The sequence below is a fragment of the Talpa europaea genome (genome assembly GCF_964194135.1).
Source record: "Talpa europaea genome assembly, chromosome: 15".
In the NCBI taxonomy this organism is placed as follows: domain Eukaryota; kingdom Metazoa; phylum Chordata; class Mammalia; order Eulipotyphla; family Talpidae; genus Talpa; species Talpa europaea.
In genome coordinates, this window is record NC_140083.1 from 9,229,172 (window position 1) to 9,246,243 (window position 17,072).

The 17,072-nt window shown below is 41.9% G+C and overlaps 1 protein-coding gene across 1 annotated transcript; it reads left to right on the forward strand.

Annotated features, from left to right (window-relative positions):
• Window positions 1-266: 266 nt before the first annotated feature.
• RTCB (RNA 2',3'-cyclic phosphate and 5'-OH ligase) lies at window positions 267-16,593 on the forward strand (the record flags this gene model as incomplete). Its single annotated transcript, XM_084254911.1, has 10 exons — window positions 267-359; window positions 3,512-3,590; window positions 4,758-4,825; window positions 6,041-6,140; window positions 7,840-7,961; window positions 10,947-11,106; window positions 11,820-11,995; window positions 12,497-12,685; window positions 14,608-14,727; window positions 16,486-16,593. 10 exons carry the CDS (start codon window positions 267-269, stop codon window positions 16,591-16,593), a joined length of 1,215 nt encoding a protein of 404 aa, XP_084111037.1.
• Window positions 16,594-17,072: the final 479 nt, after the last annotated feature.

The following is a 17,072-nucleotide window of genomic DNA, read 5'->3' on the forward strand; positions in this document are numbered from 1 at the left end:
TGAAAATGACCAGGTGTAACGTCCCTGTAGCCTGGACGAGAACGACCTGCGAATTCCGAAAAGGCGCACACTAGAGGGCAGTCTACCTCAGCGAGAGAAACGCGCTTCCCGGGCTGAGTTTGAGCCTCGGCGCTTGCCGTCGCGCCCGGCCGTGGCGCCACTGCGCCTGCGCGCTGACCCCGGAAGGCGCCGGTGGGAGCCGCGGGCGTGCGTGGCGGCCGGTCGGCGAAGCCGGGCCTAGGGTTTTCCTCACGGTGGGCGCAGCCATGAGTCGCAACTACAATGACGAGCTGCAGTTCTTGGAAAAGCTCAATAAAAACTGCTGGAGAATCAAGAAGGGCTTCGTCCCCAACATGCAGGTGAGGCGAGGGAGCAGGACCGGGTGGCGGGGCCTCCCCGGCTGCGGCGCGCGGCGCCCCCCGCCCCATCACCCCCCGTCATCCCCTACTCGCACCCCGCGGGGCGCCCCTTCCACACCCTACTCTGGGTGTCCGCGGCTGCGGGGCGGGTGCCGGCCGCGCCTCCGCTTGGGGCCAGAAGGCGGAGTCGGCGAAAGTGGCTGTGGCCGAGCGTCCTCCACGCCGGCCCTGTCCCCCCGCGAGGTGGCACCGGCAGCCCCGGGGCGAGCGGGTGCGGCCGGCCTCAGTCTCCGAGCCACACGGGTCATGTGTGTGACGGTCACAGACCTGTGTTCGCTGCACCGTGTTGGTTTAACGTGAAACGATCGTGCCCCTCACAACAGCGTGGAAAAAATGTGGCAGGGGTTTTGGGGGGGGGGGTTTAAGATTTTATTATTTATACAATAACCGGGGTACAGGCCAGAGATGCGGGAGGGTGAGAGGATTCACCAGAGAGAGAGTGGGGAGCTGAATCTACTGAATCTACTGAAATGCACTGCTGAGGAGAGGTCTGCCAAGCCATGTGGGTATCTCCCCGGTTGGGGATCAAACTCTTGCTGCAGTGGCTGCTGATAGCTTCATAGGTTGCTTTTTAATCCCTTGGCCACCAGGGAGCCCCTTTTTTTTCTTAAGATTGTATTTATTTATACAAGAACTGGGGTACAGGCCAGAGGCGAGGGAGGGTGAGAGGACTCACCAGAGACAGTGGGGAGCAGAACAGGCAGACAGACCCAAGACACTGCTGAGGGGAGCAGCGGGCGAGACAGGAGAGGTCTGCTGCACCGTGTGGGTATCTCCCTGGCCAGCCGGGAATCGAACCCGCACTGCTGAGGCTGCGGACAGCTTCACAGCGCTGTGCTCAACCACCTGCGCCACCAGGGAGACCCTGGCAGGGGTTGTTTTTCCTGTTTGCTCCGCACAAGGACCTGGAGGACCTTGGCGGTACAGCTCCCTCTGCCCGGGAGGGCAGCATACAGCCCAGCCAGGACTCCATGTCCAGTTCACTTCTCTCTCCTCTGACATGATGATGTATTCTTGAAGGCGACCAGGGAACCAGTGCCGAGAGTCTGAAAGCCTGGGCTCCCTGGCGCTCTCTGGCTCTATGCCATCTCTGCTCATTCTCTCCTGTTAAGTGAAAAAAGAGGGTGTTTATGAGGTCTTGGTGCACGTGGTAATAAATGGCCTTTAAATCCTCTAACTGCCATGCAGATGTACTGAAGGCTTGGAATCCTGTGACTTGATAAAATTACCCTACCCACTGCACCATTTATTCAGTATCAAAATTTACTGAGTGTCCCCTACCACCAATGCAGTTAGGCCCTGAAAAGAAAAAACCCATAGTCCTAAGAGTCCTTTTTGATCTTTTCCATTTGACAAGTTTCAGTGTCTGTGATCTGGTTCCCTAAATGAAGTAGAAACTTTAAAAAACACATTGCCATGGTCATGATGAGGGGATGCGATGCCTGTTACTACCAGCGCTCCCTTGGGCACAGAGTTGAAATCTGGTTATCTTGCTCCCAAAGTTGTTATTGCCTTCGATGCCAGGTTTGAACTGTGTTCCCAGTCTCATGAGAGTAGAATTTCATACTTTTTTTTTTTTTAAGATTGATTTATTTATACAAGAACCGGGGTATAGACCAGATGCAAGGGAGGGTGAGAGGATTCACCAGAGACAAAGTGGGGAACAGAACAGACAGACAGACTGAAATACACTGCTGAGGGGAGCAGCGGGTGAGACAGCAGTCTGCTGCGCCATGTGGGCATCTCTGCGGCAGGCCGGGATCGAACCAGCACTACAGAGGCTGCAGACAGCCCCACAGCGCTTTGCTCAATCTCCTGCGCCACCAGGGAGGCCCGAATTTCACACTTTTAATAATAGTATCTCACTTAGCCTCCATTCCTCCTTAAACTCCCTGGGCTGCGCTAAAAATTTATCCTTGTTTCCTGAAAGCATTGCCCACTCGTCTTTATGCTACCTTTCTGCTCAACTCCTAAATGTGCTGGTGCCCAGAGATGTCTATTGTCAGGAGCCAGTGCAAAAATGAACAAACTGCTAGGCTTCCCCCAGCTGCCTGGACTATTACTGCCGCTTTCACCAGGTTCTGCCTTAGCTCTGTGTGCTTCTGTGATGGCGCTGGTTCAGCTCACTCTTCATTTTCTTGCCTTGACTGCTTCCTAAACTGGGTGCTTCTCAAGCAGAAATTCAAATTGTTTTTGTGTCTCCCTGGTCCCCAATATAGTACCTGACATATAATGAGTTCCTTGTAAATGTTTGGTCAGTTAAATGATCCGTTACTGGAGACATTTTCCATCACAGGGTAACACTGCATATTATTCATGCAGTGGTAAGATTCAGAAGTCATCTGGCTGGGAAAAAGGAAATTTACTTGTCCCGTCAATTAAGTGTTAAATCTTTGCTTCTCCATTACTGGGCAGCTCCATAATATTTGATCTGTGATAAAAATGTTCTGACCTTTGGTGTTACATAATTATATCTTCCACTGCCTTCTGTGTACCTTTATCATCAAATTTTGTTATCCTCTTAAAATTATGTGAATTACAGAACTGAACATATAGCTGCATAGAGTGATGTTAATTTTTTTACTCATTGTTTACCTATACATACATTTGTAAGTCATCATAGGGCACAATAAAATGTAATGTGCTGTTGTCTTAAGCACAGAAAAAGTACAAAGGTCAGATGAATACATGTTTATGTTTAGAATGAGTCTTTGATTGGTCTGTATTTTTAAACCAGTTAATACTTTAGAAGCACAAGAGTTCTGAGACCTTTGACCTTAGTGAGATCATAGTTGGAACACTTCACACACAAAAAATAAAGCTGTTGAATGCTTAAGAATTAAATGTGGCTTTGAGGATAGAATAAACAAGATAATTTGCAGACATTGCAGAATACATTTTTAAGATGTAAAGATGGGAACATCTTACAGTTTTTGATAGGAAGTTTCCTGCTTGTTTAAAGTAATATGAAAGCTTTTTATTTAAAAAAAACCTAAAGCAAAATAAATGTTGCATGCAGCATTTATATTCTATCCAGTTTCTGTGCATCATATACATGTGCTCAGACAGTTTTTCCTTTTCCTTGGTACCAGGTTGAAGGAGTTTTCTATGTGAATGATGCTCTGGAAAAATTAATGTTTGAGGAACTAAGGAATGCCTGTCGAGGTGGTGGTAAGTACATCAGAGTTCTACAAGTAGCTCAAGTGGTGTTTTCCCTCTCCCCCCAAAGAAAATGATAATTCAAATAATTGGTTTTAAAATACAAAAATATTGTTAAAGAATGACCAGGACTTGAAATGAGACCAAAAAACTGTTATTTGTGATCACATTGCTAGCCTCCTAGCTGTGTAGAAGCCATTTGGAGCTAGGTTGTCCTGGTTGGTGTTGCAGCTAACCTTGGCTGATGATAACAAGAACTACCATTTATTGTGCGCTTACATTGCCGGGCACTTTACCAGGTGCTTTGCATAGATTATCTCATGTAATTCTTAGAGTAGCTCTAAAAGGAAGATATCTCCATTTTATAGATTAGTAAGTCGAGATTCAGTGAAGTTAAGTAATTTTAATTTGTCCAAATTTACATAACATCTTATTGACAAAGTCACAATTCAGATTCAGGAGTGTCTGATCCCAAAAAAATCAGTATTTTTAACCAGGACACTGATGAGATTCACTAAACTTCAGTTAACTCATCTATAAAATTACTTAATCCACCTATCCGGACTACACTAAGATCTAGAGCTAAACATACTGCTCCCCAACAATAATGGTGGAATAGGTAACTGGTTTTAACCCTGCTGTTGTTTATATCAACAAACTAAATACCACCCCCTCCCTTCCAGGGTTTGCTGATTTGTCTAAAATAACACAGCAACCAAGTGACAGAACTGGGATTAAACTCCATTGCCTTTGGTTCTCATTCCAGTGATTTCCCGGCTCTTTTATATTGCTCTTCTCTGTCACTTAGAGTAAATCCACAGTTGATGTATTTGATAAGTAACATGAACTGAAAGAATGCATACTTTATATTGGCGACATAGCGTTTAATGGTTATGTTTTATAGCTCCCAGTGTGATATTTGCAGGCTTCCTTCTCATGGGGTGCCCAGAACACTGGCAGCACATTAGTCACTGGTCTGATTGCCCACACCGTTTAGTGCATGTGCTGCCCTCTTGAAGAAACTCCCTTCCCGCGTCTTTCTCAAACATCCTTGTGTGCTGTTTTGTTTTAGCCATCCTAACTACTATCCCTTTCTTTAATGCAATCCAGAAATGTGAACATACTTAACCATGAACATTGAATGTGCCCTCTTTTCTAATATGGAATTTTTGTCTTCAGGTGTTGGTGGCTTCCTGCCAGCCATGAAACAGATTGGCAATGTGGCAGCTCTTCCTGGGATTGTTCATGTGAGTCCATGTCCAGAGCTTTAATCATTCATTTCCTAGAATCTAAAGTTTGTTGTGTGGATGAATAGCCATGCCTGAGTGATAGTGGTGCATTTAGACAACCTTTCGACATCTAGAAACAGCCATGGGACTTAAAGAAACTGTTGCACTAAGATAACATTTTAGTCTCTGGTTGTCTCTGACTGGAATCTGTAAGCTTTCAAGAACCTTTGAAGTAGTTTTTTTATTTCCCAATTTCTTTGTCATGGTACATCATTGTTAGTGAGCTGTTGCCATGATAGCTTTCACTTCGCTCCATTCGTGAGGGTGATTGGAGGAGTGACAAGAAGTTTAAAGGTTAGGACTGAGGAGGAGGGAGGGAGGACAGCATACATGTCTGGATGTGACGGGAAGTGGAGGGTAGTGGTAACAGGAGAACAGTGCTGATAGTACTGGCTGGCCCCACCACAGTCCACCGTCAGTGGTAGATGTTAAGATGAATCCATTCAACATTTTTTTGAGGTCTTTTGCCAGGTACTCTGCCAGGCACTGGCGGAGGGTGAAAAGACATGGTTTGTGCATTTAAGGAAATCCTAAGAATCTAGGTGTCGTCATTCATCCTTACATATTTCACCTGCATTTTTCCACACTCAGGATCCTTTTCTAGACCCCAGATGTAGAAAGTATAGAGTACTCATACTATCAAGTGGATTACATTTGTCTGTGGTTACATAAATGCCAAAGGCCTGTCGAAATTGGATATTTCTTTCTTAATCTGGCTCAGCCACAAATTGTCGGCATCTGTAGAGATCATCTTTAAAATGTAATAATACATTAAAATTAGTATGTAGTCGTCCTATATCTTGTCAGACCGAGACTTCGTTTTAGGTTTCCTTAGTTAATGGTCATACTCTATAAGGCTTTTTTTTCTTGCAATATCTAATTTTATCACTAGGCGCTAACAGAAAATTCCTAATTTCCACTAGCAGAAAATCCTATGAAACTAAATTTTTTTTTGACATTTTAAAAGGAAATATTTATCAGGAAAAGGAGAAAGGAAAAAAGAGAGACACCTGCATAATCACAGACCCAAGCAGGGACAATTGCCCATGAAACTAAAATCTTGATGAGGGACAGTCTTCAGCCCATAGCTTACTTGAGGATCAGTAACCAAGTCCATCACACAACTTGAGTGCCAGGGTTAAAAGCTGATTTTACTATTTAATTCTCTTTCAGAAATCTATTGGACTTCCTGATGTCCATTCAGGTTATGGGTTTGCTATTGGGAATATGGCAGCCTTTGATATGAATGACCCTGAAGCAGTGGTGTCCCCAGGTAAGGTCACTGCTCACCTGCCATCAGATGTGTAGCTTCTTAGTACTGCCTTTCGGAAATAGAGAATGAGTACTTATTGTGTATGCATCTCTCAGTCTTATATACTGCCATCTCTTTTCCTCTCGTTTAGGGGGAGAATTCACTGTGGACACTCAGAGGCTATTAAAATATTTAATATTAAATATTAATATTAAGTATATTAATGTTATATTATATTAGTATTAAATACTATATTTTAATATTAAATTTAATATTTCACATTTTAATTCAAGGAAAGCATTTATGCCAAATAAAACAATTGACACTTTGGACTCCTACTATATACTAGACACTAATCAAACACTGACTACAGGGGCCTCCCTGGTGGCACAGGGGTTAAGTCACAGCACCATGAAGCTATCCTCAGCCACTGCAGCACAAGTTCTACCCTGGGCCAGGGAGGTGACCCACGTGGCACAGCAGACCTCTCCTGTCTCACCTGCTGCTCCCCTCAGCAGTGTATTTCAGTCAGTCTGCCTGTACTGTTCCCCATTCTGTCTCTGTTGAATATACACACACACCCCACCCCACCCCCCACCCCCATACCTCTGGCCTACACCACAGCTCTTATATGCATGAATATGCATAAATAAATATTTTTAAAAATAAAGTACTAAGCCACACACACACACGCACACTGACAACAAAACAAACTGAAACACTTCTCTGTCAAGTTACCTTCTTTGCATCCTAATGACCTCCTGAGCACATTGAGGCTAATGTTATCACCGAGCATTATTGTGGGCCTAAATGAGGTAATCTGTGTAAAATACTTAAAACAATGCTAGGAACATACAGGAAATATGTGTGTATAAGTGCTAGGAAATACTTGAGAAGTTTTTTTTGTCCTCGTTGTCATTATTCATTATTATTCACCTCCAATTCTTTATGTCTTTTCTTCTGGGGTATGCTTTCACTGAAAGTATTTCACACCAGAAATCACAACTTTATTTCTGGGGTCTGGGAGGGGAAAAAGTAAAGTTTAAATTACATCTTGTAGAGTTCTGCCTCTGGCAGTGGCAAACAGAAGCAGATTTTGTGGGGGGGACCAATCCTATGCTGAGCATAACAAGAACAACTGAGAAAAAACATGTATTTATAAATTAAGCCCACGCTTTTAAATAACCCATTGGTCAAAAAAAATCCATAATGGAACCTATAAGATAATTTTAACATTAATAAACACTTTGGTCTTTGTGGGTTACTATTAGTGCTATACATGTATACATAGAGAGTGTGTGCACACACCCTAAATGCACAACTTACGGATGAAGAAAGTGGAAAGATAGAAATAATTAAGAGCAAAATAAAAAGGATCAACAAAGGGTAAAGTTGGTTTTTTGAGAATGAATAGAATTCATAACCCCTATACAAGAGTGGTCAAGAAAAAAAGAGGGGACATTTTAATTCACATTTTAATCTCTAGACTAGAAGTTACTTGTTCATACACTACCTCCCTGGTCCACAAAGTACTATCAGTTTGTATGTTACTTTAAATTGTTTCAAAATGTGTCACCAGCTTGTAGCCAGAGAACAACTTGGTTAACTACTTTAAAACTTATCTTTAAATGAGTGGCTATCATTTTAATCCTGTGATAATTGTGGGAAGCCCAACTACCTGGTTTTGCTAATACTTGATTAACTTTTCTGTATGTTATAGGTGGCGTAGGATTTGACATCAACTGTGGTGTCCGCTTGCTAAGAACCAATTTAGATGAAAGTGATGTCCAGCCTGTGAAGGAGCAACTAGCCCAAGCTATGTTTGACCACATCCCTGTTGGAGTGGGATCAAAGGGTGTCATCCCAATGAATGCCAAGTAAGAGCACAAGCTTCCAGGGGATAGAATATGTGTTGAGCATTTCGTGTGTGTATGGCACTGTGTCATGGTATATATGTCATATATTTCATCTAGATTAGTCCCTAATACTAACCCTAATTTTCAAGAAAAGAAACTGAGGTTTAGAAGTTAATAGTAACTGAGCTTGTAACTGAAGCCAACATTCAAGCCAAGGGTCCTTTGGCTTCAAAGGCTGTATACTGGACCTCAGTGCTGTTTTGTCACTTGGCTTATATCTATAACCACCTTTTTGAGTGATAGCACTGACGGTATGCTTCAGCACAGTGTTAGATATTTTTAAAGTGGAGAAGTAAATGAGGCAGCAGCATAACTGCCTCGTAGATAGCATTGACTGGACTGTGTCATAACTTAGGTAAAACCATGCACCTTAAACTTTGCAAAATTGTGCGCTTAACAGGTTATATTTCCTTAACATTTTCTTTTATAACTTTAAAATTCATGCAAATTTTTGTATTCTATTCAAATATGTACGTGCATTAATATTGAAATGTTTTTAGCTACACAATTCCCCTCCAAAAAAAAAAAAAAAAAAGATTGGAGTAAAATCAGTGACAGCGGTATCTTGGGAAATATTTAGTCTGTGATTTCATATGGTCCTTGACATGCAGCCCCACTTTGAAAAGTCTAGGTAAATAACAAGTATCTGGAACATAGAAATAAATTGCTATATACCTTTTCAAATATTATAGATAGGAATTTTGCCCTAATGAATCATGTTTGAAACAGACTGTAGTGGGAGGGAACACTGAACACTGTGATCTCTCCAGTTAGTGGTTTGGAAGAGGACTGGATCTTAAAGGAAGATCAAAACATTTTTCCTCCTAAGGATTTAAAGTATGCTTCTCAGCTTCATAGTGCAGGTGCAGTAAAGCCGCAATGTACTTTTGTGAAAGTGGGAATAGACTTTAAAATTTAACATGTATTGCCTGAGGACATTTGTGCAGCTTTATTTACTGTTCGTAAATGTTTTAACAAATTATTAATGAAGGTGGGTAGCTGTGGGAAAGTTGGTTGTGGATAGCGATATCTGGTTGTGTTTATAAATTTAGCTGCTTAATCACCACCTCATAGAATTTAGTATTAGGCAAATCAAATGGAGGTAAGATTTGGAAATTCCAATGGGCTGTATAAATATTATGATAAAATGTAATCATCTGAAATATGGTGTTAACAATTTATGTTGTGCTTAATTATGAAACTGCTTTCTTCAAAAAGTTAGAGTTGCTGTGAGCATGAACTGTGTGTCTAACACAGTGCCTGAGACACAGGAGATAGTTAAAATTGTGATACTTTCCCTCCTCCCTTTTGAGATGTCCACCTTTGTGATCTTCCGTGGCTGTAAAATGACTAGCACTTACTTAATCACTCACTCAGGGACTTAGAGGAGGCCTTGGAGATGGGTGTAGACTGGTCCTTAAGAGAAGGCTATGCATGGGCTGAAGACAAGGAACATTGTGAAGAATATGGAAGGATGCTGCAAGCTGACCCCAATAAGGTCTCTGCAAGGGCTAAGAAAAGAGGCCTTCCTCAGGTAATGTTCCTTCTGGAGAGGCAACCTGTTCATTCTTTGCATGTTTAGTTTTTGTTGGGGTAAAAAAAGTTTATCTTTCTGTAACATATCCCCTTTTTTTTCACAGTATACTGAAAATGAATTAATTTTATATATGTCCTTATTCTTTTAAAAAACTCTCGGGGCCTCCCTGGTGGCACAAGGGGTTAAGCACAGCACTGTGAAGCTGTCCTCAGCCTCGCAGCACAGGTTTGATCCCCAGCCAGCCAGGGGGCTAACCCACATGGCGCAGCACACCTCTCCTGTCTCTCCCATTGCTCCCCTCAGCTGTGTATTTCAGTCTGCCTGTTCTGTTCCCTACTCTGTCTCTGGTGAATCCTCTCACCACCCACACCTCTGGCCTATACCCCAGCTCTTGTATACATAAATAAATAAATAAATCTTTTATTTAAAAACTTACGAATTTTCAGATATTCATAAAATGGAACAACCTATCATGAATTTAAAGTGGATGGGAGAAAAATCAGATAGGGTTATAAGGTTTAAAATTACATGTGTGCATACTTAACAATTTCATACTTGGCTGAATGTTTTTTGGCATCTAAGATGAAAGAAAGACCTTGTTTTTTGGCATCTAAGATGAAAGAAAGACCTTGCAGGTCATGATGCTTATGAGAAAAAGATAAATGAGATGTTTGAAATTTACAGCTAATTGTGATAGCTTTGTCACTAACTCATTCTGACCTTGGGGAAGTCTCTTGCCTACCTGAGTCTCATTTTTTCAATTGGAAATTGGGATTGTTAAAAATAGGTGAAATCTGAAGACTCTTCCAGCACTGCAGCTATCTGGTTTCCTAGATCGTCTGTTCACTACAGTTATGGAATATATTCTTTCAGTGATGGTAATGTTGGGTGTCAGTGAATTCACAGATGTTTTAACAATCATTTGATCTTGAACCCTGTATAAGAGTCAGCATTCCCCAGGGTTCATCCTAAGAGTTAACTCTACTCTTCATGATACTTAATGCCCTACAAGCCATTTAATAGTCTGAATTTTTGGTGTATTGAGGCTTTCCAAATGGGTGTACCTCAAGCAGATGATACAATAAACATCAGGAGCTGCTTTATTTTTGTTGTGTGGAGTATTGTTTTAAATTTCTAAGGCTTAGAAAAATTATTTTGTTACATAAAACACGTGTGGTTATTCTGTTGATTTTGCCTCTCTGCTTTTTAAACCAAAGTAGAGGCTGTTTTATCAATTTTTTTTAACATTCTAAAAGAACAGGTTTATTGGGAAAAGGAGAAAGAAAAAGAGAGGGACCTTCAGGAGAGCTGCATTTTGCCAGTGCAGAAATTGTACTCAGTTTTGTCATCTATTCTTATGTTTTTTTCCTGTAGTTGGGGACCCTGGGAGCAGGCAACCACTATGCAGAAATCCAGGTTGTGGATGAGATTTTCAATGAGTACGCTGCTAAGAAAATGGGCATCGATCATAAAGGACAGGTGTGTGTGATGATCCACAGCGGAAGCAGAGGATTGGGCCACCAAGTAGCCACAGGTATTTTCTGCTCCTGATGTTTTGTTTTGTTTTGTTTTTCTAAAGAGTGGAATTTTTTTTTTTTTTTAAGATTTATTTATACAAGAACTGGGGTACAGTGAGAGGCACAGGAGGGTGAGAGAATTCACCAGAGACAGAGCTGGGAGCAGAACAGGCAGACAGACCAAAGACACTGCTGATGGGAGCAGTGGGTGAGGCAGGAGGGGTCTGTTGCACCATGTGGTTTCTCCCTGGCCGGCTGGGAATCGAACCCACGCTGCAGAGGCTGCTGACAGCTTCACAGCATGGCGCTCAACCTGCTGCGCCACTGGGGAGGTCATGCTCCTGATTTTTGACTTGCTATGAACATGTTACATAAAATATGCTAAAACATTATATTGATGGGAAGCCATATAGAGATTGAAGAGAGGAAGTTTTGGAACTACACTGCATGAGTTTTACCCTGGTTCTCCTAACCAACAAGTATGATTTTGAATAAATTAAATTACTTCACTGGGCCTTCAATTCTTCATCAGAAAATAATGAGAATAGGGCCTCTGATGGCAGAAGAGTCTCAATAAGTATATCTTGACCAAGCAAATAGATGGACTGAAACACTTTTTAAGGGAAAGTTGTATTTTACTTGTTTGTTATGGAGTGGGTTTGAGTGTAGGCTATCTTTAGTCAGTAACGCTGGACTCTGACTAGTTGGACTTGTTGCCCTCTTATTCCAGATGCACTGGTTGCTATGGAAAAGGCCATGAAGAGAGACAAGATTATTGTCAATGACCGCCAGCTGGCTTGTGCACGAATCGCGTCCCCCGAGGGTCAGGACTATCTCAAGGGAATGGCAGCTGCTGGGAACTACGCCTGGGTCAACCGCTCTTCCATGACCTTCTTAACCCGTCAGGTGCACTCAGAGTTGCTTTTCTGTTCTGAGTTATATTTACAGTGATGTTGACACTTTAAAATAGAGTCTATTCAAATCAAAATCTATAGAAATTTGAGAAATTTTTGTAATAAATACAAAAATTGTGATAAGTGTCCACACCTTTGGTATCTCCTTAAACTAAATCAGCAGGGTATCAGGCATGGGGAACACAGGAAGAAGAGAAGGCAGAATTATTCCTAAAATGTCCCTTTCATAGCAGAAGAGATAGACATACCATCTGCTTAGATTCAGGAGGCTGAGGAAAAAGCAGTTCTGAAGGGTAGGGAGCAAGGGTACCCGATCATTTGGAATTGATGGAATAGACTTTGCTCTGTGGTCTAAAATGTTTTTGTCCTTTTCGTGAAGATTAATTTTTGAACTCTTACCTCCTCAGTCCCGTAAGGAACAGACTAACTGAATTCCACGGGATAGGTTCTGGAGAGCTGGTCTGACTGCCTGTAACTTAGGCTTTCCTCTTAGGCTTTCGCCAAGGTCTTCAACACAACCCCTGACGACTTGGACCTACATGTGATCTATGATGTTTCTCACAATATTGCCAAAGTGGAACAGCATGTGGTGGATGGAAAGGAACGGACGCTGCTGGTACACCGCAAGGGGTCCACCCGCGCTTTCCCTCCTCACCACCCCCTCATTGCCGTTGATTACCAAGTACGTATTAAATCATTCGTGATGTTAGGCAGCAGGGGCCTGGTTAAGAGTTCTAAATATGGATGAAGTTAAACAGAAAAGCAGCAGTTGTTAAAGAAGATGATCTGTTATCTTGAGAACAATTATTTCCACTCTTCTCTGAAGCAGTGACTCATCCCCCCACTGTTCGTGCGTACAGTGTGCTGTCTAAAAAGTGCTGTCTGAAGAGTATTTTACTCCGTTAAAATGAGTAAAGATGGTCTTTTTTATGGCCTTGGAGTGATTGAAAAAAGAATTAGGATTAAACTCAGTCTGTTTTGTGCCTTTTATCCTTTTAGCATCTGGCTGTGATAGTTACAAAGACCCTCCTTAGCCTGCCCCCATTTCACAGAAGAGCACGGAAGCCTGGCCAGAGCAGCTGCTTTGCTCAGGATAGTCTTCTAGTGGACTTCCCTGCACCTTGCAGTTTTGCTTTGCTCTTCCATTACCTGTTTGAGCCAGCTTTCCCGTTTCCCGTTCCTCTTCCCTCTCCTCCCAATTACCAAAGAAACCAAATAATTTCTTAATGTAGTTGTGAGAGCAGTGTGTTTAGTGTTCTAGTTATTCCCACAATTCTCCATCCAGTGGAAGGGGAAATTTCAGTCTCGAGCATAAAAGACTCATGCTTTCCTGATTTGTTAACATGTAAGATTTGTATGCGTCCTCAGCTCACAGGCCAGCCAGTGCTGATTGGTGGCACCATGGGAACCTGTAGTTACGTTCTTACCGGCACTGAACAGGGCATGACTGAGACTTTTGGAACAACCTGTCATGGAGCGGTAAGGAAAACAAACAAACTTAGAAATGCTCTTTTCTGCTTGTTTTACATTTTGACAGGTGTATACCAATCAAATGTACCTGTCAAAATGTACCTAATTGAGCGTCAACAAAGGTGAGGTTTGGATCTGTCTTCTACCTGAATTTATCCCCATAACATAAACTGGTTAGTGAACTAAGTGAGGTCACTGGTATCTCAGTGTGACCCTCCATTGTTAAAGAGTGAGGGACTGTTCTTCACCTCTGCATGTCCAGAAAATCCAGACAAAACTAGTCATACTAGCATAACTGCTACAGCTTTAACTGATGCAAATTTACGTCACAGTTTATCTCAGCAATTAATTGTAACTGGTTATTTGCATAATTTGCTTCTGACTGAGCGGGTCAGCTCAAGATTTGGGGGATATGCCTCATCAGCAGGTGTGCATAGACTGCACACCCACTTCATCATATTGCCTCTCCTAGGCCGAGGGTTGGTAAAATTTTCTGTAGACTCCAGACAATAAATACTTTATCTGTTTTGGTCCGTATGGTTTCTATAGCATCTCTTCAACTTGTGCCATTATAGCGCAAAAACAACCATAGGCAGTACATAAAGAAATGGACATTTCAGTGTTCCAATAACCAAGGTGACAACTCCCTCCCCACACTGGCATGTGTTTATTTTCACAGCAGGTGGTCGTTACTGACATCTACTAAGTGGTGGCCAGGGATGCTGTTAAACATCTTCATGCACAGAATTGGTCCAACATGTCATAGTGCTAAGGTTGACAGACTGTTTTAAATCACAGGAGCACAAGGTTTTTGTGTTGACATACATACTGTTTACAATTAAAAATTAATATATTCAATGGATAGTAACAGTAATTAGAAACATAAAATTAAATCTTTAAAGAATACTTTGTTTTTCCCAGAAGGGTAGAATGAGGCTTATAGCAACAGGTGTATAGTAAGGTTGATAAAATAGAAAATGCTTGTTTGTAACTTCTTTTAGTTTTTAGAAATCAAGAAACATATCATCCCTAAGGTTTTGTTTGTTTTTGTCCTAAGGGTTTGACTGCTAGCTGGGATTGGACATAATTTGAGCTCAGAATTCATAAAGTGAAGTTTATTCCTTTCTATTCTAGGGCCGTGCACTGTCCCGAGCCAAGTCTCGACGTAATTTAGATTTCCAGGATGTGTTAGACAAATTGGCAGATATGGGCATTGCAATTCGTGTTGCCTCACCCAAACTGGTTATGGAAGAGGTAAGTGAAACTGATAAATATTCAGCATAAAACTGTTTAATGTAGGCCAGTGCACTGAAACAGCAATTTTTGGTTTATTAACAAAAATTGTGTTTTATGTTTTATTTACAGAATTCTGTTTGTTTTTTTGTTTTGTTTTGTGGGACCCTCACAGGTGGCCGGGGAACGAACCGGCGCTGCAGAGGCTGCGGGCAGCCTTGCAGCCCAGGGCTCAACCACTGCGCCACCAGGGGAGGCCCCAGAATTTTTTTTTTACTTTCACTCATGGTTGCAAGTATACAGTAAAAGAAAAGCAAGGTTATTGAGGGTGTTGGAAAGGAATGTAAGTCTTACGTGCTTAAAGGATTATTGGCGATGGAACATGAGGGTGGGGAGCTAGAAATCCACACTCTGTTTATTGGCCAGGGGTGGTTAAAAACTGAGATAATGGAAGAGTTATAATTACTGGCAGCGACAAGTTACAGGAGTGAAAGACTGCAGTTAGCAATGGAGGAGTAGAAATCAAGCACCAAGAAGCTGAGGACTGAAGACGTTCACTTCCTGGGTATTGAAATCATTCACACTTCTGGCAGAGAGAGTGACAGTGCCCAGAAGGTAGAAGTCATCAAGTAATGATGGGGATTGATTCAAACTGTAGCAGATAATTGCTCAGGAAGAGGTAATAGGTGGTATTAAGTGATGACTGAGAGATTCATAACTAGGAGTAAGGGGGGGAGAGTGGTCTAGAGGACAAAGGTATCTGTGTCATGTCTGGGCCTACTGGCATGACCCAGTTTAGGAGAGGCAGCAGCTGCCACTTCAGAAAGTTGGGAGCAGCAGTAATATACTCAGAGAAAATCCATGTTTCAACAAGAACATATATCCATTTGTATTAACTAGGAAAAGCAGTAAATGTAATTGGACAAAACATATTCACCAATATCCCACTAGAAGGAAATACACCATACCATCCTGTTAGTGTGACTGTTTTTAGATAGTAGAGTTACAGGATAGTAGAGTTACAAGGGGAATGTTCAAAAAGGGAAGTTGGAGGGGATTTTCACTTGACTCAGTGGAAGGGAATTCCAGAGGCTACCGTGGGAAAGTTTCAGAAATTGGAAGGGAATGAGAGATGGGCTGGAAAGGGGCTATGCAGTCCCGTGAGAGTCACTTCTGGAAGCCTAAACTTCCTATGTTAACATGATGGGGAAGGGTGGTTATGTGGTGAGATTTGTTCTGTGGTGAGAGTGGTGGGAAGGAAGAAGGGTGCCAGAAACTAAATTGTATGTGTGTCTATATGTATGTGTACATATTTATATACACACACATAGTCTGTGTTATATATGTGAATTTAATAATAACTCCCTTATTGTGAAAGTAATACAGGTTCATTCCAGGAATTTTAGCAACTACAGAAATATGTAGAGAAATTCAAAATTGCAAATAACTCTATCTAAAAACAGTCACACTAACAGGATGGTTTGGTCTATTTCCTTCTAGTGGAATACTGATGAATGTGTTTTTGTCCAATTACATTTACTGCTTTTCCTAGTTAATACAAATGTATATATGTTCTTTGAGGAAATTTTGAGAACTACACAGAAAAATATAAAACAAGATGAGAATGTTTTACTACCCCCCTTACCAACACTGAGCTTAAATCTCTTTTACTCTTTGAGTACTTGAAAGGAAAAACAAAACCTCATTACAAGTGAAGCTTAATGCTTCTAAAGATTCCATTGTAAGTAGACTTTTACAATGTTAACTCCTCCCCTGCAGGCTCCTGAGTCCTACAAGAACGTGACCGACGTGGTGAACACCTGCCACGATGCTGGAATCAGCAAGAAGGCCATTAAACTGAGACCAATTGCTGTTATCAAAGGCTAGAACCCTGACCCAGGCTGACAGATGCCCCTGACCCTCGCTGAAGTGGACTGAACTGAAACACTCTTTAAACATCAGCCTCCAGAGACTTTGACAGGTTCCTTTGCATGCAGTTATAGCTGCATTTTGCATCAGAAATGACTGACAGGAGGTGATTGCTTTCAGGAGCAGGTGTTCTAAATGACCTGGCAGGAGTCACATTGCCCCCAGTGAAAAGGGGTTTCATATGCATCTTCCTTCATTGTCCCACAGATTTTCAGCAGATCTATTAGGGAGTGGGGATGAGTCAAGAAATAGTCTTACTCAGTCATGTAAGTCTTTAATCATCAAAATGAACTTCTTCACACCAAGCTCTATTTACATCCTGGGAGGTGTCATGAAGAATGTTCTATTAAAAAAGCTTGTAATGTTTTCTTTGTTCCCTCCCTCTGTCAGTTTGTCCTTCATTCACCCATCCACCCACTTCCCCTGCAGTGAGCTAA